The sequence below is a fragment of the Camarhynchus parvulus genome, chromosome 13 (genome assembly GCF_901933205.1).
Source record: "Camarhynchus parvulus chromosome 13, STF_HiC, whole genome shotgun sequence".
NCBI lineage: Eukaryota > Metazoa > Chordata > Aves > Passeriformes > Thraupidae > Camarhynchus > Camarhynchus parvulus.
In genome coordinates this window covers 884273-906471 of record NC_044583.1, presented here as the reverse complement: position 1 = coordinate 906471, position 22199 = coordinate 884273, and the positions used below count along the sequence as shown (strand labels likewise).

The following is a 22199-nucleotide window of genomic DNA, read 5'->3' as shown; positions in this document are numbered from 1 at the left end:
CTAATAATAAAATTAGAGTACAAATCTTTGCAAGCACAAGGCATTGAAGTGATCAGAATGAGAGTTTGTGTCTGTTCCTGCCTTGCCCTGGGGCTCAGAGCCCCTCTCAGCTCTGCAAATAGGACCTCCAGGTGATCCACTGCCCTCAGAATGTGAGGCAGTTAAAGCTCTGCACTGCTAATTACCTTATTCCTTAAAATCTGAGTTTCAGTTTACCTGAACCTGTGCAGTTCTGATCTCTGTGTTCTCATTTAATTCTGTGCCTGTTGGCCACTGGCACTTTCCCCTTCCCAGACTTTATTAAACAGTGCTGCGCCTCCCTGGGCTCCTGGTGAAAGAAGGGCCAGTGCAAAGTGAAGCCTTTGGAACACTTCTTAGCTTTTATTCATGAGAGGGTCAGGCAATAACATGTCAGGGAAGCACACAAATATTTGCACGTTCCTGTTTTGGTGTGAAGTGGGACACAATATTTAATTTGTGGCATTGTGCAATAGCAGTGCTGCAGCTGAGTGTCCAGGGAGTTTTTCTGAAGCCTTTCATGCAGGGTTTCGTAATGCTGTGAAAAGGTTTTTGTGTGGCTTAACCTTGGCATGGAAATGGCCTCAGTGTCTAATGCATTTTGAATTAAATTTTTAAAAATGTTCTCAACTTACCCATTTTTCTCTTAAGCACTTAAAATTCAGTTTATTTAGCTAGAGTAGTTCCTAAACCCCCCCACATGATAACCTCTAAACCAGTGATTTTTAGCTTATAATTTGTGGACATCTACAGGTGTAAATTCATTATAAACATTATCCTCAGTTTTGTACACCTAATCTGAACATCTCAGGAGAGGAGTTTGCTGTGGTTTTTATCAATGACTTTTATTAAGTCACGTGTGCAAAGTGACTTTTTAAAATCAGGCCTGTATGTTTAAAAATGTTTTTAGGCTTTAATCAACACCTGCAGAAATACCCTGAATTTTGCTGGTTCAGTGTTGCAGAACCACCATGAAGGGATTGTCCTAAATAGGAACAAGGAACAGAATGGATTGGAAAGGGAGTTTCTTGAATTATACACTCATTTTTGAGAAACAGACCTATAAAAGTGTGTATCTTCAATCAGTGGGTTTTAACAGTACATCCCATCTTTTTTGAAAGTATGAAAACCTCATTTTTTTTGGTGTCTTCTTGAAGTTAAGGTAGTTTCCCAGTTGTCACTGATTGACTGTCTTAGAAGTGTCCTGGGAACTAAATTTCCAATGTTAATGTGAGGGCATGTCAAAGTTAAGTAATGCAAAGTAATGACAGATATAGTGGAGTAATTACCTTATAGCTAAATCCCATTTCTCTATAAACATTAAATAAACTTTTAGAAATTTTTAGTAATTGAAAACTATGGATTTGTTTTGCTATTAATGAAAGGATAATACAATAAAACATAGATATGACTATTTTTACCCCTGTCCATAAGAGATATGCTCCCACTCTTGCCATTCCAAGTGCATAGCACAGGACATCCCCGTGGAATCAGCACCTTCCTGCTGGGTAAGAGGGAAATTCAATGTGTTTTGGTGCTGCTAGGACCATCCTTTTGCTGGTTTTGCTGTAATTTCTCTCCTTGGCATGGAGATGAAAATATGAGTCTTCCTTTTGTTTTAGTCATAAGATATGAAACAAAAAAGTTTTTTACCCTTCAGGTGCTCTGGGCTCTCTCCCTCTCCTTGATCCTGGCACAAACTGCTTTCCATGAGGCTTCACCTCCAGTTATTCCAGTTATTTCAGCTTTGACCTGTGTGGGGCTTTTCTTTGAAAGTTTTGGTGTCCATTGTAACTAAATTGGAAGCCTGTGTGGAAAATAGTGAAAGCTCAGTCTGTGCCAAATACTGCAGCTGGGTTTGTGCTCTGCTTGATGCTGAGAAATTGAATCCTTTTCCCTAACTTTATCTGGTGTATGTACTGCTCTGTCCTTAAAAAGAACTGGGAAATAATACTGGGGAGCTACAGAAGTTTTGGGGAGTCTGTCTGCATCAGATTTCTTCAGCTTTCTCCAAACTTTTCCTAACTTCTCATGTCAGCAGTGGGGAATTTGGTAGTTAAGCTTGAGTGGCAGGAAGAGTAGTAAATGTAGCCAAGGGATGATTCGGCTTTAGGATATCTTCAACTGTAATTCCAGCATTTTTCCCCAAGTCATTAGGATTCCTTGATTAAGCAGAACTTGGTAATGTAATTTGAGCTCAGCTAAGCGTGGTTCCTCTCTAAAATGTGCTCCCATTGTCAGGTTGTCTGTCCCAGTGCAGAATAAAGAACCACACTTTGTTTGAGAAAGCTGAGACACTGGGGAGTGCCAAACCTTAATTCCCAAAGCTCCTCCCGGTGGATTCTAAAGCCTTGCCACCCCAATGGCACCTCCTGGCCTCCTGTCCCCAGGGGGACTGTGCAGGGCACAGCTGGGCAGGGGTTTTGGCCAGGCTGGGTTGCTGGCTGGGGTCTCTGCCCCAGAAGCTCTGCTGTGGGCAGCAGTGTGGGTGAACTAAAACTCTCCTGCTGCTGGGAGTCACTTAAAGCCTTCAGCTGGGCACTAAAGCCACGGGGTTACAGAGGGGGAAAAGGAGCTCAGGCCAGAGGGGTGGCTTGTTCTTGATTGCTGCACAGCACCTTCAGCGGTTCTCCCCCCCTGGCTGCTAACTATGGTGAATGTAGAAATAACATAGATAAGTACCCACGTTAACATACTAATGAGTTGCCTGCCTTGAGTGATTTGTTGTGGCATCTAACTGCTTCTTCTCTTCCTTCCTTTTTGTCACCCTGCAGTGTTCTGTGCCAAGGTCTTTGTGGCTAGGCTGCTCCAACCTGGTAGAGAGCATGTGCGCACTGAGATGCCTGCAGAGCATGCCCAGTGTCAGATGTCTCCAGGTGCCTTTCTTCTTTCTTGTTGTAAATGTTATGCTGTTGAACTTGTGTTAAACTCTCAGGGCTCTGTTTAATCAAATTGTTTAGTCTGCTAAATGTTTTTTGTGCATCCTTTTCTGAAATCTTCTACTTAACTGCATTGTAGGAGTGACTCTTTAAGGGCTTTCTGTGCGGTAGGGCTGGGGGGAGCTGTTGTCTTTTACTGCCTGTTTACTGACGTTGTGATATCAGTAGCATAGTTCTGCATGTTGCCTGCTACGTTTTGCTTTCTCGTTTAACTTAAAAATAACGTAATGAGCTTTGCTGTTAATGAACTGACCAGCCTGTGATATTTGTGTGATTTAATTTAGAAAGGATAAGCTTTTTATTTGCTCCTAAGCGTGGGCCTGGGTGTAGCCTTACCTTAGTCTTTGCACGTGTTTGAACACAGAATAGTGAGCATGGAGTCCAGGGGTCTTTGGGTTGCCCTGTTAACTCAGTTTTTTAACTTCTTAGAAGTGAAGAATGAGGGATGGGGGTGGGGGGTTGGTCTGCATAGAAAACCACTAAATCCTAAGTTGTCTGTTGTTTTTCTTCTAGTAAGCTGTTGGAGCTAAGCCTGCATAACTTATAGATGGGGAATTGCTGCTTCATTGGTTTGGGAGGGATTGAAAATGATAAAAAGGGAACTTTTGGGACAAGTTAACAATTTTTCCCAGGATACTTACCTTGGAAGGAAAATGCTGAATGTGTGTAGTAACTGTGTGGCACTTCCCAAAGTGTTTCTGAATGTAACATTTTTTTTTAGCAGAAAACAAGGATTATTTAACATTAGTCTGTTTGAATAAGAGCATCATTCAGTGGTTCAAGTCTTTCATGTGTATAAAATGAGTAGTTAAAAGAAATTGCTTTTTTGTGAATGAAAATGAACAACTGACTTTTGTGTCACTCCATTTGAGGTCAGCCACTGGAGAACATCAGTGTCTTACCTTAGAGAGTAACCAGTTATTTTAAAACCTCTCTTCTCACCTGCAAAATGTGGCCACTTAAAATTCAGCAAATGTGAATTTCAGAACCCGAAATTCCTTCAAAATTTTTGTTAAAATACAAATCTGTTTTTCCATTTGAATGCTTTACATTTCCAATTTTGACATAGGATTCAAATAAAGGACAAAAACTCATGTCCAAGACAAACTCCTAGATGGATAATTCAGTTTTATAGAAATGAACAGTCTCATGGCCAAATCATTGCTTAGAGAAGAGTGCCTACAGTCATGCCAGGGCAGAGTCCCAGAGGTTTGGTGTCTGTCTTGGCAATAATCACAAGCTACTTCTAATTTTGACAGGGTAGGATTGTTGGGGTGTCTGCAGGGCCGGGGGGTGGGCTTTGATGATCCTTGTGGGTCCCTTCCAGCTCAGGATATTCCTTGGTTCAGTGCAATATTGTGTCAAAATAAAGACTTTTTTCTTTTTACTAAGATTTGATTGTTTCTGTAGAGCTGCAACCAGAAGAGGCTTTGAGACTTTTGGAAGTGTCTGTGAAGGATTATTTTTTTAAGAAAAAGTTCTCCTTTTAGGTGTGTGACTCAGTGATGTCGTAAGGGGAACTTGGAACCAAAAGTGACACCAGCTGCTTTCCCCATGTATTATTTTTGGCACTGTGACTTGCCCTTCATAGTTTCCTGAACTCTTAAGCCCACGTAGAAATCAGGTGGGGCACAGGTAGCAGGAGCTCTTGGTTCTGTAGCACACATTAGTTAGAGTGAAATGATTAATAGGAAGTGCTGGAAGGGAAATACAGAAGCTCTTGGTGATTCACAGAAGTTACCTGGGATTGTGTGTGGTGTGTGTGGAGTAACCAGTGAACAGGCCAGAGAGGGGGAAGAGCAGTCTTCACGCTGGAGCCTTGGAGAGTCTCTTCAGGGAGCTCTTTCTCAGTCCTGGGGGTTTCAAACCTTTCGGCTTCAGCAGTCCCCTGCCATCCGCCCAAAGGAAGAAAGCAGGGATTAGGTTTGTTCTGCCTTTCTGGGAGCTTGTTAACAATCATCAAACCTAACAAAGCTGTTTGAAATCAAGCTGTAGTATTTCAGCAAATCCCTTCTGCCCATGGGTGGGGAGGTGCTTCAGTTCTCAGTCTGGGTGTGTATTCTGTGCTTTTCCTCATGCAGTAAAATACCCTCACAATATTTTAAACCTTAGTGTTTTAAACCTTGCAGTTTACTGGAGAAATATTTGCTTTCTGCATTCTGTGAGCTGTTAGTGAATGCAGAAGAGAAACAGATAATTTATTAAAAAAAAATTATTCCTCTTTGTGGTACTTGAGGTTTCTTCTCATCTACACTGTCTTTTGGTTTAATTGGTATTATTAGGAAATACAGTTCCTGACACTTAACATTTGTTTCTGTTGCATGGAGAAGTACATATTAAGTGCCAGTTCATAATACTTGAAACTTCTGCAAGGCCTTATTTTTAACTGCTTAGTTACCTTTAATGATGTTTTTGTACATGAACACACTGGTATCCAGTAGCTCCTGTTTTCATTTGCTTTGGTATGGATTTCTCTGCAAGACTAAAACCAAAATTCTTGTTTAGGTCTTCAGAGGAACTGGTTCTTGTTAGAGAAACGTGTTAGCAGGTGCGTGATGCAACCCTGTGGATACAGCACCTTCCATGGCTCCATCCTTGGAGCACAGCAGGGTTTTGAGTGTTTTGTGGTGCTGGTTTGGGCAGCGGCTCCAGCAGGGCTGCCAGGCAGACACAGGCAGGGTTCTGGGCTCTGTGAGTAAACATCTCCAGTGTGATGTGAGCACTGCTCATTAAGCAACAGAAGATAAGAGCCCAGGCATCACTTTGAATTATTGCATAATGTAGGAGATGATGAAATAAGTATTGGGAAATGAATTATTAGAGAGATATAAATGAAATTAACCCAGTAACCAAATACTGCCCCACCAAGTTTCTTCCCTGTCTTCAGTTACGCCTTTCTTCTACTTCTGTTTTTTAAAAAATAATTTTATCTGTCTTTTAAAACTCTACTTAGGTTTTGTTTGGCTTATTTACACCCTCCCAAGGTCTTTGGGGTTCTTAGAAAAGGTTCTTTCTTACACTTTTCCATCTATGCTTGAAGTTTTCAGCTTAATTGCTTGCAGTGCCCGGCTCCTCTTTGCTTCTGTGTTCAGACATGGCCTGTGTGGCCTGGAAGCTTTAACAGAGTTCATTCACTGCAGGAACAAGAAATGTCTCACTTCTCAAGCTGCCAGTGGGAGATCTCAGCTGGTTCCTCCACAAGCCAGATCTTAAAGTTCATGTAGTGCCATTTTCAGACTTGAGTCTCCCCTGACCCCTCCAAGCCCATTCTCCCAAGTACTCTGGAGGCTTGGGGCAGCACCTCTGCCTTTCCTGTCCTTTATCCTTGCCTTCTGCCCTGTGGGGTGTCCACCCCAGAGGTGCTCCTGGACCCGCATTTTCCTTTTCATGGAGTCCCCATCCCCAGAGGTGGCACTCAGTGCTCTGGGCTGGGTATATAACATAAGTTTCCCTTCTTTCAGTTTAAACACAGAAGTTTCCAGAAGGAAGTTTATTTTTTTATTTATTGATGTTACAATTTAGTATTAACTTGCTTAAGCTTCTGTTTGTTTTTCTTTACTAATTTTGAGCTTCTGTTGATGTTTGTATTCTGATACCAGAGGGAAGCACAACAGAAAGTGTAGTTGGAAAAACTTGTTGTTGAAAGCTAAGAGTTGAACATGAAAACTACTTCATCCTCTTTTTCCAGTATAAATTCAGGCACATACATGATGCAGTTTTCTTAAAACCACAGAGTGCTGGAGATGGGCTCTGCTCAAACCTCCTCCTCCAGAGCATGAAATCACAAATGGGAGATGATGAGTGGCCTGTTGCTCTGGAGCTTGCATCCCTTTGGGAATGTTTGGAAATGTAGCAGTTGAAATGGGTTGTCATAACCAGACAACTGCTTTGCTGCTTCTGTTGGGTCTGAAGTCATTTACAAATACCTTTTTGACATGTTTTCTGGTGTTTTGCCTCAAAACTGTGGAACTGTTACCATTTCTTTTTAGAAACAGTCCAACAGCTCCATTAAAAAGAAATAAATATTTGATTCCTTTTCTTTAAAGGAACAGAATGTTCTGTCCAATATCTGAAATATTTCTGCTTGTTCCCTGTGTTTAAACAGACTTTTCAGAGACACAGAGATTTCAAACCAAGGCCAGCAGTGTAGAAGCAATTAAAACTACTCATTTTGGGTCTGGGGGCAGTGTGGCAGGGGGATGGCCTGGATTCCCCAGTTCCTTAATCTGAGGTAAAAATGGCCAGTTTTCCCTCTGGTAATCAGCAGTGGTGCTTTCCAGTGTGGTTCCTTCTGGCTGGAGTCTCCTCTCAGTGAAAAGTAACACCAGTTTGGGGTTTGTTTTCAGCAGTTTCTTGTAATAACTTTTCTTTTTTAGTTCTCAGTGTGGGTGTTACAGATTTTGAGGCCTGATCCAACAGCTCAGTTTGGTGGCAGTTGCACATCCTGCAGGCATTTGCAAAGGGTAGCATTGCATTTTATTCCCCCTGGTGCTTCAGTGCTTGGCCATCCTTGTCATCTCCACCATGTCCCAGCCTGTTTCCTTCAGAGAATCTAAACTGGGATGAGCAGTCTGGGCATCCCTTACAGTCACAGCAGCTTCTGGTGGTGCTTCCAGGTGGTGTGGCCACCCATGGCTTGGTGCTGGATCCAGATACCTCTGCCCAGGAGGATGGGGAAATGTGAAATGCAGGGATTACTTTCTCCTAGTGTGATTTATTCTCCAAAGGGAAGGGTTCTCATAAGCACTTCTCTGGTGTCCTTCATGTATCTGAGTGCTTTGGGCTTTATGACTTTAGTTTTTAACTGAGCCTGTTCATTCTTAGGGGCAAGAAGGGACCTGTTCTGTCTTGGGTCAGTTCCTAGTGTTTGGAAATGGAAGTGAGTTGTTATTTACTGGAGTGAATCCCAGGACTGAGCTCTGAGCCACAGCTCTGCTCTTTGCTTTCCTCAGCTGAGGAGCAGAAATGTGTCCTTGATGTGTGAGAACCAGCAAAATGGAGTAAATATCTGTGAGTTTTGGTTCCTGATTTGCCTGGGACATGATGTGCATTGGTCACTTGGAGCTGGCTGTGGCTCCTGCTGAGGATTCCAGCTGTATTCCCTGTGATCAGCAAAAGGGGGTCAGGATTCCAGCTGTATTCCCTGTGATCAGCAAAAGGGGGTCAGGATTCCAGCTGTATTCCCTGTGGTCAGCAAAAGGGGGGGTGAGGATTCCAGCTGTATTCCCTGTGGTCAGCAAAAGGGGGGGTGAGGATTCCAGCTGTATTCCCTGTGGTCAGCAAAAGGGGGGGTGAGGATTCCAGCTGTATTCCCTGTGGTCAGCAAAAGGGGGGGTGAGGATTCCAGCTGTATTCCCTGTGGTCAGCAAGACGGGGGAGCAGCCTGTGAAACCTCGTGGCAGGTTGGGGTTACCTGTGGTGGCCTCCCCTGGCTGGCACCATTTGGGGGCTGCCAAGCACTGACCATTCTGCTTGTGGGGAAAGAGTTTTGCTGCTACAACCTGATACACACGAGTGCTTTTTTTGGACTTTGTTGTTTTCAGTGGTTTTTGGAGAGCACTAAAGGTCATACACTTCATCCCCAAGCTGCCAAGTGTGCTTGAACAGAAGAGTGACCCCTTTCAGGAGCCTGCTTCTCTTGGTGGGGAGTTCTCTCATTGTGGTCTTCTCTTCAGAAGTTGCCAGTATTCAGAAGTCAGTAATTGCCTTAATCACTGATCTTTATGAGCCAGATGAGGTGGAAGTGGTGAAATGAGTCCCTCTGAGATATATCACTGCAGAAGGGACTCCTGAACACAGCAAAAGTGATGGGAGCTTAGAGTTCCAGTCCTTACTCCTATGGGTGACTTGCTGGCCTGCCTTTTTTTTTTTTTTTGTTGGTGTTTCTCTCCTGTTCCATTCAGAGATCCCGGTCTGTCCACTCCACACTGGGCAGGATATGTCTCTGTGGAGGCAGGTTCTCCATGGTGAATTCATGGATCACCACAAGGTACTGGACCTTGCCTTGGCGAATCCAGTGCTCGTTGCTCAGAGCTGCAACAGTGAGTGCAGTGTCAGACATTAATTGTGTCCCTCAGAAAGCACAACACAGTCCCACTAAGCCTGAGAGATTTCACAAGTGGTGGGCAGGAGCTGTTATTGCTGATGGCTCTGCAGAAGGGATGCTGTTAGCCATAGCCCTGTGTTGATGCTTTCTCAGCCTCCTGTGGAAGAGAGGATTTTTTCTCTCTCTGATCCTGTTATGGTGGAAAGAAATGTGTTAGGAAACGTGCCTTGCTCCCTGCCTGCCTTCTGGCAGTGCCATGCTCGTGCTGGGAGGGATGGAGGAGGGAAATGTGCCCAAGGAGAGGAGGAGATGCAAGGCAATCTGTTCTGGGTGTGTGTGACAGTCCTCTTCCTTGCAGGTCTTGTTTCTTTCCCACAGACGAATTTTCTAGGAAGCAGAAATGTATAATCAAATATTTCCTACCAAGGTTGAAATATGGCATTTGTGCAGTGTCTTTGCACTGCAGACTCCTCATCAGACCCCCCTGGCAGGAGGGTGGGTCCCTTGCTCAGGAGAATTCAGCAGCTCTGTGAGTACCAGTGTTGATGGTTTTGCTGATACTGATGGTGCCACTCTGAGTCTCCATCAGAAGGACTTATCCTTTCCAAGTGACAGACTCCTGGGTGCTTAGCAGGCTGCCCATTCCCAGCTTTCCCTGAACCTCTGTGATTTGCATCTGATGAGTTGTTTTGTGGGCCTTCAAGACCCACATTTAAGAGTCTTTACGTAGATGGTTGGTTTCCTATGGTGGGAGAATCCAAATACATCAAGGGAGGCATCAGAATCAATGGTAGCACAGCTGGCTGCAGACACAGCAGGGGATTGAGCAAATTGTACCAATCCCCATCTGGCAGGGGTGGAGGAAGTGCTACAGCAGAGAAAGAAGAACTCTAAAGTGAGCTTTTTGCTCCTCTGTGTAATATTTCTGTGGCAAAATGGTCCTGTTTGCAAAGCCTTACTGCAGAAAGATTTGGCTTCGTGGTGCAGGATGGTCTTCCACTGCTCCCAAGTGGATTTGGGATTCCTGAGAAGTTTGAGGTGAAGCTGTTGCCCTCGAAGAACAATGCTGTAACTGATTTGTGTTGTCCTGAAGTATCTGTGAAATCCTCTTTCAGCCTTGCTGAGTTACCCTTCCCAAAGACCCTTCAGACCGTGGGTCTGCCCCAGGAAGCAGAGCTGAGACTCCCTGGGACTGTCCCTGGGTTCAGAAGGGAGGACCAGCAGCTTTCCTTCCTCAGTGCCATCCTGCCAGGCCCTGGGGGAGGGATTCTGCTGGCACTGCCACGGGCACAGGGCTGGGCTGGGGTGCACAAGGTGCCAGCTGGTCCTGGCTTTGGTTTGCCCTGTGCCACAGCTCTGCCACCTCTCTCTCACACAAGAAGCTGTGCTGTGACACCAGGCACTGATGATGTGGTGTGGATTGAAAATAATCTTCCCAACCCAGGAACCTGAGACCTGGGGCAACTGTTCTGCTGTTCTCAAATCCTCTTTTGCAGAGTCTTACAGTGAGGTGCTTTTGTATTCATCAACTGGATCTTGAAGTTGTAGAGAGAGAAGGGGTGCTCACCTTCCAGGTCAGGAACATTTACCATCCATTATATAAATCATGTGAAATCTAAATTATGCAATTGCACATGCCTTTGAAAATCCAGATAAAATCAGCACTCAAGTGCAGAGTGTCTGCCTATCCCCAGGCAAGGCTGGGTGGATATTTTTAAAAAATTATTTGAGTATTTTTTTACAACTTGTATTACTGAAGACCTTTTCATTTAGCTGCAGTTAGGCTGCAGCCCTCGTGGAGATAAGATTTTCTCCACGTTCCGGGTTGCTTGGATATCAACAGTTCCAAACCCACACTGAACTTGTGCATAAATGAAAGCTTGTGTTTCAGGCAATTAGTGAGTGATTAGAATTTCCTGAGGAGTTGTGAAGATTGATCCATTTCTGTGAGCTGCCAAGTCTGGAATACACTGCTCTATATCTCTGGAGGAAACAACTGAACTTCCAACAGGACGGGATTCTTCCTTGGGGTAGCTCACTGGTTCTTGGCTGCAGTTGTATTGAATTTTCATTGTGGTGGCTGCTTTTTTTCTGTATTTCTTTTGTGTGCAAATACCTTCTATTTTGCCATAGATGAATAATTGAGGGTTACTGCAGGTTTAGTATTTCAGACTGTCCAGTGGCTTTGAGTAACCTTTGTGTAGCTTTCACTGTAAAAGGTTGTATAGGAGCCTGTTCAAAACCTGCTTAAAGTTTTGCAGTGTCTGAGGCCTTTGAGTGTCCCCTCCCTCTCACAGCTCTTCAAACCCCTCGTGCTGAGGGTTGTGCTTTGGGCTGACAATATGAGGCAACTCCCTTTAGTTTGATATGGAAACAGCAGGAGAGATCTGAACCTAAATTCCCTTTGGGAAACCAGGAATAATCTTTGAAGTATTTTAACTTTGCACCAGGCAGCCAAGTTGCAAATGTGTAGTTAATCTTAACAGAGGCTAATTTATTTTTGATGAATTTGAACTGATCTAATTGCTAGCTTAGCCTGGAATTTGCTTCCCAGATGTTACTTATCCTACCTTGAATCTGGAATACTGTTAACATTTATTAATTCTGTGGGGCAGTGCTGTCTTCTGCCTTGTTTACTCATGAATGTGGCATAGAGAAAAACGTCCAACTTCTGGAGCTTTTGGAATTTGATTTTGCCTTGCCATGGTGTGGAGGTGTCCATACAGGCCCTGGGTTTTGGGAAGGATGCTCCATGGGAATGGCAGAGCTTGTAGGAGGGGATGGGCAGGTTCTGGGCTGTGAACAGCAGTACTGATGGAGCAGTTGGGTGTTGCAGGGATGCATCAGCTGCCTCTGGAGTGTCTTGGCTGCTCCTGGAGTCCTGGAATTCAGCTGCTGTTCTGTGCTCAGCTCTCGGTCAGATGTGCTGATCTGAGCAGTCAGCAGTCAAATGCAACTTTAAATAGTTTGTTTTCCTTTTACAAGTCCTGTAAATGATGAGATGAGTGGATCTGAAGAGGTCTCTTTGCATCTGCTCTAAAAGGAAGAAAAGCGATGATAATCTTAAGCCAGTATTTTCCCTTCAAGTTTTCTTTTTTGGATGCTTTTTTAATACAGGAAATAAAAGCTAAAGCAGTTCTTTACTAGACCCTGAGACAGTTTCTAAGGTAGTAAATATGACTTAATGTTTTCATTCTATAAAAAAAATATCCCAAAAGCTTGACATACCTAATCCTCCTAACTGCCTAACAAAATCCAGTTATTTAGAGTAGCTTTTGATACAGTTACAGGTGCAGATGTTCTGAGCAAGTGTGTAACATGGTGTGGTCGAAGCTTTAAAAACTTAAACTCTGCTTTTCCTTCAGAACTTTCAGTGAGTTTGCTGTATAAGGGACATGGTTTGGAGTTTGCCCTGAATTTTAAAAGTACAGAGGAAAAACTGTTCTGCTTTGAGATGGATTAAGATTGAAAGTGCAGATTCTGCCTAAATAAGTTTGTGTGGAAAATAGATGAACCATTAGTGCAATAATTGTAGCTGAGAACTTGTGCTAACTTCTTAATTTAAAAATATCAATTGAAAAAGCAAATCAATACCTTGCTCCTGACATCTGTGTACCTTCCTACAGCCCATTTGTCAGGGCCATGTTTCTGGTTTAAACATTTTACTATTAATAAAAAGTTATTCACAGGCAGAAAGGATTTGTCTTTTGGAGTATTTGGCCTGTAGGGCAGTGAAAGTTAATTGTGAGATGTTTTAGGCAAGTGACTGCAAGTGTTATCAGTGATATCGGTGATAAGCTTGATGGCTGCTTTGATACACATTTGAGTACTGAGATTTGCTGCTCTGGCAGGAAAGGATTGGGATTCCTGCACACATCAGTGTCTGCCAAGGGAAGCTGAGTGACTGGACAGTGGAAGGAATAAGCTGAGACACCTGGAAAACAAACACCACTCTAAGCTGAAGGTGGAATTAGAGCTCCTGTTGGGCTGGGCAGGGGTGGGAAAATAAATCCAGTTTTCTTCTGGGTGAGCCTCAGGTGAGGCTTTGCAGAGAGCCTTGATGGCTCCTCTTATTGCTGGCTGCTCTTGTGCAAGCTGGAGATGATGATGATGATTATTATTGATTGAAAATTTCCCCCTGGCAGCACCACCTGAGCTTGTGGGCACCTTAACCCCCAGCCCTGGCCTGGCTGAAGTGCCAACTGTTTTTGCCATTTCTCCTGCATCAGTGGTACTCTCTGTCTGAGGGGCAGGTGGGCAGACAGTGGTTTTTCTGTGTTTGGGCTCTGGTTTCCATCCAGCACGAGGGTTTGCACCATGTGCAGTTTTGCAGGCCGTGCTTTGGTGCTGGAGTGGTGCAGGGATGAGTCATCAAATTGCTACAATTACACAATTCCCTGCTCATTGTCCTCGTGCTTTTATAGGATGGGTACAGGCAGGTTTGGGTTACTGACTCTGTACTCCAGACACTCACAACCCTAAATGAGAGTTTGGGGTGTCTTTGAAACAGTTCTTGCAAGGAAGGTGTTGTTCATGTGATCCTGCAGTACCTGTTGAGGTAAGGCTGCCCTTAAGACCTAACCAGTTGCTGCATATTTAAAACCCAACCAAACCAAATCAAACCCCCACTGGATGTCTCTTGGGATTGCAGTAATTACATTGTTTTTCTGGTGACATCAGCCTGCTGCGTGGAAATGGAGGCATGCTGGAAAATAGCTCTGAACTTGGACAGAAGTGCAATTGTTTGGTTTCTTATGACAACCTACACTGAACTAACAGTCAGTCAGTGAATATTTTTGATGTAAATCTTTCTGAGAATGTGTAATACGTTATTTCAGAGGTTGTAAAACCCCAGAGTGATTTTCCTGCTACAGTTCTCCATCATCTGTGGCCCTTTACTGGCTGGGGTTAAGGATTAAATTCCTGCCCTGCCAGGCAGGCTCAGGCTGCAGTTTGGGCACACAGCTGCCTGTAAAAGGATGTGCCATCACCAAAGGCTCACTGGTGCAGTTGGAGTCCTTGCTGAGTGTTTCATGGAATTGGATCAGAAAAGTAATCCTGAGCTGCTGAGCATTTTCATGTGTAATTTCAGTTTCCAAACAAGTTACGTGCTGTGACTCTGGGTACTGCCCCCACTGACCTGACTTCTGAGGCCCACCAGGGTGATCTGAGGAATGGAGCACTTCTCCCATCAGGAAAGGCTGAGGAAATTGGGATTGTTCAGCCTGGAGAAGGGAAGGCTCCAAGGAGATCTAATTCTGGCCTTCCAGGAGCTGGAAGGAGGACTGACTGGAAACATGAGGAGAGATTATTTACATGATTTTATTAGTTTAATGAGAAGTCAGATATACTGAATACTCAGAGATACACAGTTTCATGTGTTTAATCTATATATATATATATATATATATATATATATATATATACACACACACACAACATCACTGAGTTAATTTGTAATGAGTTTAAGGTGAGGACTGATACTCTCAAAAGAAAGTTAACAAAGTGGTACTAATTGCAAGTCATCAAAGCATTGGTGATTGAGCAGAGTGATGTGCTTAGTGACTGCTGGTAGTCTTTGGAACCTGCAGAAATGACTGTTCTGGAACATGTAGGTGAGGAATGGCTTGAGGTTTTCCTTCTTTGAGCAGAGGCATGAGCAAGCAATTCTAGTTTTGGGAAACTTACTGCTCTGGCCAAAACCTCCTGCAAAGCAAACCCTTTAGAGGTGTCAAACTGGGGCATGGAAGTGCATTAGGTATCTTCTAAAAACTTACCATCTGTAACTTGTGGTCAAACTTTAGGTTGCAGCAGCTTGAAACACAAACTGGGGAACTGTGGTGCTGAATTCTGCATGTCTTCCTTTTAACTTTTTGGTGGTTAGTCAGAGGCCAAATAAAAATTGATGCCCTATTTTCAGTTACAAGGGTTTTTTTCTAATTTTGCCTTCAGCTGTTGGCTCTTGGTAGACTCTTTAAGTATTTTAAGTATATTTTTGTCTGAACTTCCAGCAATAGCTGCACTAAAATAAAACCTGGCAACTGGGAGAGCAGCAAGCTAGGTAAGAATTGAAGCATGTTCAGCCTAATTCGTGCAGATCCCCAGTGCTTACATAAATAGTTTAGTTTAGTTTAAGCTGAAACAAGCAATTACTAATACAGACATCAAATACAGATGTGGCTATGGTCAGCAGTGTAAACCTTCATGTTTGGTGGACAACCAACTGTCCCTGGGGACCAGGGAGGCCAATGGAACTTGGGGACATCAGGATTTTTGCACTTCTTCATAGACAGATCTTGAGGAGGGTGAGAAGGGAGGGATTTGGTCCTTGCTGTGAGAGGTTCATTCCCATCTTGTGCAGTCTAGGTTAGGGGTTCTCCAACTTAATTTTGTATTTGTGCTCCAGAACATTTTTACTAAGAGCCTCTCCATAGTTAGAGAGGAAAATCCCCTCTTATCCCTGATCAAATATGAAGATGTTGTTAATAAACATTGTTTAACAGGTTCCTGGGTTAGCAAATGCTGCCCATTTCTCCCATGGAGATGCTCATTCCATTTGGAAATGCTCTGAAGCGTTTGGCAGTTTCTGGCTCTATTAAAAGCAGGAAGCCATGAGGGGCATGTGCTCATCACTTTTAGCTGGTGCAGATGGCAGCCTAGCTTCCTCCCTTGCTGCTGGCTCCAGCTGTCCCAGAGGATGGCAGATTCCTCACTTGTCCTGGGAAATGCTTGCTGGGGCCTCCAGCAGTCCCTGTGGGGCAGAGCTGGGGTCAGGAGGGGATTGAGGCTCCAGTGCCGTGTGCTCCACCTGCAGAGTTTGACTCTGAGGTATCCAAGTATGTATTAGTTATTTTGTGTTGGTTCTTCAGCTTCTTCAGAGTCAGATGTGGTTTGTTAAAGGTCATCAGAACCTGTTTAGCTGTGTTTTAATTGGTTTTGCTTATTTTGTAACTTTAACTGAAATTTCCTGGTGATTTTTTCCAGAGAGTGGGAATCTTGTGAAAAGTTAGACTGTTGAAGACTTAGCTGGGTCTTTAACTGAGATGGGAATTACTGGTGTAGTTTCAAGGGCAGTGAGACATAGAAGTTCTTACTTCCTTTCCCTTTCATTAAAGCTCAAATATAAGACTCTCTTCTTTTTTTCAGGGCAACACATTTGTTGTCTTGTTTTGTCCATCCATCCTCTGTATCCTGTGAATCCTTTCTTTGTCAGGGAAAGCTTTATTATCATCAGAGAAACTTAGCAGTGTTGTGAGCCTTGCTCAGTGCTGAAACTCGTGTGTCCTGCCCCAGTTCCCAGGATTTCCTGCTATCACTTCCATAATTGCTCTCCCCATACTGGGGCTCACAGTGGCTGCAGAACAAAGCTGCACCTGGCTGTTCTCCTGCCCAGGCAATTAAGTGACTCAAGGCACTCCCAACTCCTGGAGCCCAGTGCAGCCCAGGCTAAGAGCAGCCTGCTGGGAAATCTGGAGCAGCCTCTCCAGGTTTGATGGATTTCTGCTGGAAAAGGTGCAGCTTTTCCTGCTCCTTCTGAGGGAGGGGAGCCTTGCAGTGCCACTCACCTGCAGGAAAACACGGAGTGCTTTTGCCCCTCACAACCTCAGATCTGTGGAACTGCTGTACTTGAGACATCAGTTCCTGCCTGGTATCCAAGGATCTTAATTGAAACTGTGATTTGTGGAGTTTTAGAATACCTACAATATCTTTGCCTTTGGGGATTGTTCATAGTTCCTTCTATTTCGAAAGCTTTTCGTAATCTCCAAAAGGAATTAGCTTCATGTAATCAGGCTTGTCAGAACCTCTTTCTCTCCAAGTAACTTGTGAACCTGTTTTTGCCACAGTTTTCTGCACCCCATAGAAATCTCATAAAATTGAGGTATTGTGGAGCAGAAAGACTAAGGAAAGCCTGAAGTTTCTGTGGAACTAAGCAAGGAATGTGGGATACAAATCTCCAGGAAATGAGCTTTTAAACTTGCCCAGCTTGTGGAGCAATGTGTGAATTTTACTGCCATTTCTGGTTACACTCAGTGGAAATAGAGGCTGGGGCTTTGCTCAGTGTAACTCAATTCAGTTGGGTTTCAACAACTGTGAGGCAGCAACAAAACATCCCAGCTTGGACCCATTGTTATCTCTTGGCTGTCGCTGCCATTCCCGGTAGGGATGGAGAGCACTTACTCCAGGCTGACTAATTAAGGAATGACAGCTGGTTGGAAATAATAATTCTACTTTTGCAAGAGCCATGAGCAACTTCGCAAGAATTCCTGCAAAAAATGAGCCTATAAACAAGATGAATTGACAATATTTAGAAGCTCTTGCCCTGTGAGAAGCTGCAAGGCTCTTGTGGGGACTGGAATCACACCTGGAGAATGTCTGCAGGGGCAGCTCGGCCTTGCTGGGATCACTGGGATGAGATGTCAGTGCTTCCATCAGGCCTTGGAGTTGTTCAGCAGCAGAGCTGGGGGAATTGGGGTGAATTCCGTGGTGATGCCACTTCAAAGCCACCTGGGAAACCAGCTGTATGTGGAGATGGGTGGGGTGAGCAGAGGTGCCACTGAGGGAAGGGAAGAGCTGCACTTGGAGATGCCGATCGGTGTTCTTGCACAAGGGCTGGAGCCCAGGAGCCAGGACTGGTGACACCATCTGTCAGGAATTCTGAAATCCTTCTTCTGCCAAGTGCTGGGAATGGACAGGACAGATCAGAGCTGTCTAATTGCTTCTTCCAGCCAACAGGGCAGGATCCACCCATCACCTCCTGGTCTCCAATTAGTAGGCTTAAGTGTTGGAGAGAGAGATTGGAGTCTGAATTGGGATGTGTGTGATGGGGGCAATGACCCCAAAATAAAGTGTTTTAAGAGAAGCAGAGCAAGTTTATTGGAAAGAGAAGATATAATAGGGAAAACAAAGTGTGTATTTGGGAGTAGAAAGGGAAAGGATGAAGGATTTAAAAGCTCTAAAATACAGTAGAAAGTGTAGAATGAGGGTGGGAAAAGAGTAGATGTAGTAGTAGATGCCATTAAATGAATGCAGCTGTCAACTTCCTGGTGAAATATCTGAATACCATGTTCATTTCCAGCCTAAAAATCAAGCTGTGTTATCTGCCCCCACAGTCATGGCTCAGATGGTAACAGGACATGAGTGTCTCTGGGCAGCAGTGCATTTGGAGTCCCCATCCCTGGAGGTGTCCAAGGAACACCTGCAGGTGACACTCAGTGCTATGAGGTGGGCATGGGGCACAGCCTGGACTCGATGGTCCTTGTGGTGTTTCCAACCTTAATGATTCTGTGGTCCTGTGAGATTCCAAAGGTGTAGCCTCTCCCCAAAGCTTGCTGCCCAGGTCTTTCCCTGGCCAGCAGTGGAGACACAGTGGAATTGAGTAGGGGCACAGCACAGAGGGAAACTCACTTTACAATCTGCTGGTGTGGAAATCTGATGGTTTTGGTGACATTTGTGTCCCTGCACTCTGTGTCACAGTGCTGCTGTGCTGTAGTTTTATTGGATGTTCATAGAATGACATAATGTTTAGGAGGCAGTTCTTAGTCTCCATCCCTGGGAAAGCTGGCAAAGATCTCGGAGATATTTTCTGATAAAGGGAGAAATGCAATGGCAGAGTCCCACCATAGCCTGCTGAAGGAAAGTTAGAGGGCATAGATGGATAAAATGTGGGATTTCTGCTGAATTTGCTGACCCAAGCCACCTGTTTGATATTCTCAGTGTTCTTGTTTGTAGCTCCCAGGATCCATGGGTTTATTTAGCCTTGAGCTGCCAAAGGACATGAGATGTTCCTTACTTGTTTAAGGACACACTAATTGGATGCACAGTTAACAACATATAATCACTCTAATGAGTGTTTTTACATATTCATATTGAAATAAAATAAAATCAAAGACACCCTGCATTGTTCCATGGTGGCATGTTTGCTTTCCAGAATGGTGTAACTGTGTGGGCTGGCTGGGTCCCAGGCAGTGAGGGGCTGCTGTGTGTTCCCTCCTGGGGAGGAGCAGCCCTTGCACTGGTTTGTGCCCCAGTGAGAGGGCCTGGTTAGGACTTGCAAATAACTGGGATGGCCCTGCAGAGACTGTGGCTTCAAAAACCATGGAAGGTGTGGCTGTCTGTTCTGTGGATGTCCAGAAACACTAAAATCCATGTTTTTGTAGAGTCACCCCAAACATCTCCTGCCTTTATTCCTTTCTGAATTCCCCTCCAGCCATCTCCTGGGCTTGTACATGTCACTGCCGTGTGTGTCATGACCAGGCAGTTGAGTCTTTCCATCACCTGTGGGCACAGGTTTTATCCTGTCATCCAAAGCCCCTCTGCCATGTGTTTTCCACACCTTCAGAGAGGGCTCAGGGTAAGCTTGAGCCCCAAGGCACTGGGCAGGGGAGGGAGGGTTGCTGTAGGCAGGACGCTGCTTGTTTTCCAGGTTCTCTTGGCTTGTGCAGCATATCCTTATGGAGGAAAGAGGAGGAGATGAATGCTTTTGAGATGGAATTGTGTTTTGAGTGGGGGTGGATGTAGTTTCTAAGGAGTTATCCATAATCCAAGATGGTAGGAGGAAGGGAATTGTGTGACTTACTCCATGGTATGTTTTACCTGAGCTCCTTGTTCCTGTTGAGACAGAAGGGAAGAAGGCTGAAATAATTACAGGTGTTTGAGGACACTCAGTTTGTCCTGCTATCCCTCTGCCAGTCCCCTGGGCATGGGGATGGGGAGGGCAGGGCTGGGGGAAGCTGGAACTGCCTGGGAATGAGGGACTGGGGAGCAGGGAGGAGGAGGTGGTGGGTGTGCCATGGACAGCAAAAGGGAGCAGCTCATCAGCAACAGGGGCAGAAAAGAGAGAACTACTTTGGGAGGCAGAGGTGAGCTCAGAGAAACATTTGCAGCTGCAGGTTTGTAGAAATGCTTCCATCTTTTGTTGGTGAAGGAAAGGGAGGAATGCAATAGTAAGGATCAATTTTCATGTGGGGAGAGCATGCAGTAAAGGCAGGGGTGACTGCCAAGGGTTGTAGACACAGCCTGGGCAGTGGATTGCAGAGATGTTCTGCAGAGAGTGATCCCTATTCCTAGAGCTGGGAAAAAAGCATATTCTGTTGCATGTAAGTAGTGTATAGTGATTTTTTTTTTTTTTTTGCCTAGCTGTATGCAATTTAACTTTGGCAGAAAGTGCTGGTTGAATACATTGACAGGTTTAATTGCTTTGGCTTGAGTAGGATGAAAGTGAATTTATTTCCCAGTGAGAAAAGCGTTGAAAGGCTGCATGAAAACCTGTCAAAGGAAATTGAAGCGGGGTTGGGGAGTTATCTTTACAGTAAATGGAATTGATAAACATGTCAGTTAAAAGGGGAATTTATTTATAATACTCAGGTTTTGTGGCCAGAAGTCTTTGAGAATTCCGTTCACTGGGAAAATGAATTTTATTTGTTCAATTGATTTGCTTTTTCGTAATGCTTGTAGAGCAAGAAATTGTCACAGGGTAAAAAGCTGAAGTAATATTTGTTCGTTTTTTTCCAGAACACGTCAGTAATGGAGGATCAGAATGAAGATGAGTCTCCAAAGAAAAATACCTTGTGGCAGGTAGGACTAACATGGATGTAGAAGGAGAGGTGCCAGGATTTTGTCTGTTCCTGCTTTTGAGAAATGTCCAAATCTTGGCTCTGCATAATCATCTTTGGATGTCGTTGTCTTTGTCCTCCTAAAATTAGCTCAGCCTTCAAGTGAAGGATGATGCCAGTGGATAATCCTCAAGAAATTACCATTTTTGCTCAGATTTTATAGTTTGTGCTGACCTTGGAAGGACAATGCTCTGTCAAAGCATCCTTGGGAATAAAGTTAATTTATATTTCTGAGCATGTGACCGTGTTGTTTAGAACAAGAAGTTCAGCATGGCAAAGACTCGCAACCCGCTTGCTTTGAAGAAGTTTGGGAATATTTTGGAGCTGCCAATTGCTCCCCAGCAGCCCCTTGGCTCCTGAGGGGCTCAGAGGAGCTGGCATCTGAGGCTGTGCTCAGTAATTAGCAGTGGCTCCTGCTGGGGTGTTCTGGGCCATCCTGGTGTTCCTGGGATTTTAATGAGGTGTTCATGTGCATGTCCCAAACATTGACAGGAGCTGTTCTGCAAAAGCAAACCAAGCCCTTGATTCTCAGTTTTTATTTGTGGACAACCAGTGCAACACTGACATGAGGGTCTCGAATTCTTATTTTAACCACCAGAATCTGAGCAGAACATTTGTGAAGACAAACTGCAATGTGCCTAAAAACCACTGCTTTGAGCTGGGAAAGGTAGTTCTAAAAACAATTACGTCCCTTGCGGTTTAAGTGGTAAGAGGTGTAAGGGAAGAATTCAAGATTTTCAGTGTAAGTAGTAATTTGGGAGCAAAGGCTATGAAAGATTTTAAAAAGTCTTTAAAATTCATCTGATGTAACTCATTTCTTGAATGTGTTTTAAAATTTAGTTTTGATTTTTTCTTTGCATCTTCTTACATGTTCTTCCTTGAGAGAGATTTTATTAAGCTGTTCCTATAGCTTATATATAAATACCAATATTTAAATATGCACTAACATATAAATAATGTTCCTTTTCCAACCCCAGATAAGTAATGGAACTTCATCTGTGATTGTCTCAAGAAAAAGACCATCGGAAGGAAACTACGAAAAGGAAAAAGACTTGTGTATAAAATATTTTGACCAGTGGTCTGAATCAGATCAAGTGGAATTTGTGGAACACCTCATTTCCCGGATGTGTCACTATCAGCATGGACATATTAACTCCTACCTGAAGCCCATGTTACAGCGGGACTTCATCACTGCGCTGCCAGGTAAAGCCAGGGCACGGAGCAGGGACTGCTCTGGGCTGTGCAGCCCCTTGGGGACACGCTCTGCATCCCATTGTCCCTCAGAGAGCCAGTGCAGCCCCTTGGGGACATGCTCTGCATCCCATTGTCCCTCAGAGAGCCAGTGCTACTGCCTGCTGCAGAGAAGGGCAGCAGGGTGGCTGAATCCCTTCTGTGATTAATTGTGTTGGCCACTGGATGCCAGTGTTGTTCCACGTTAAAATAGTCGGACTGGTGTATCCCAAAGAATTTGTGCTGGGATTGGAACTGAGTTGTCACAAAAGTTGTGTATCTGCAAGCTTTGGTCTGAACTCCTTTTTCATACAGAAAATGCTACTGCAGATGTATTTTAGTTTAGGAACTCTT

General features: G+C 44.2%; 1 protein-coding gene across 1 annotated transcript in view; it reads left to right on the top strand.

Annotated features, from left to right (window-relative positions):
- LOC115908543 (F-box/WD repeat-containing protein 11-like) overlaps positions 1-22199 on the top strand; it is a 57343-nt gene that overhangs the window by 12844 nt on the left and 22300 nt on the right. The window contains 2 exon segments of the mRNA XM_030957198.1: positions 20515-20577; positions 21593-21818. Of these exon segments, the coding sequence (XP_030813058.1) occupies positions 20515-20577; positions 21593-21818 (289 nt within the window).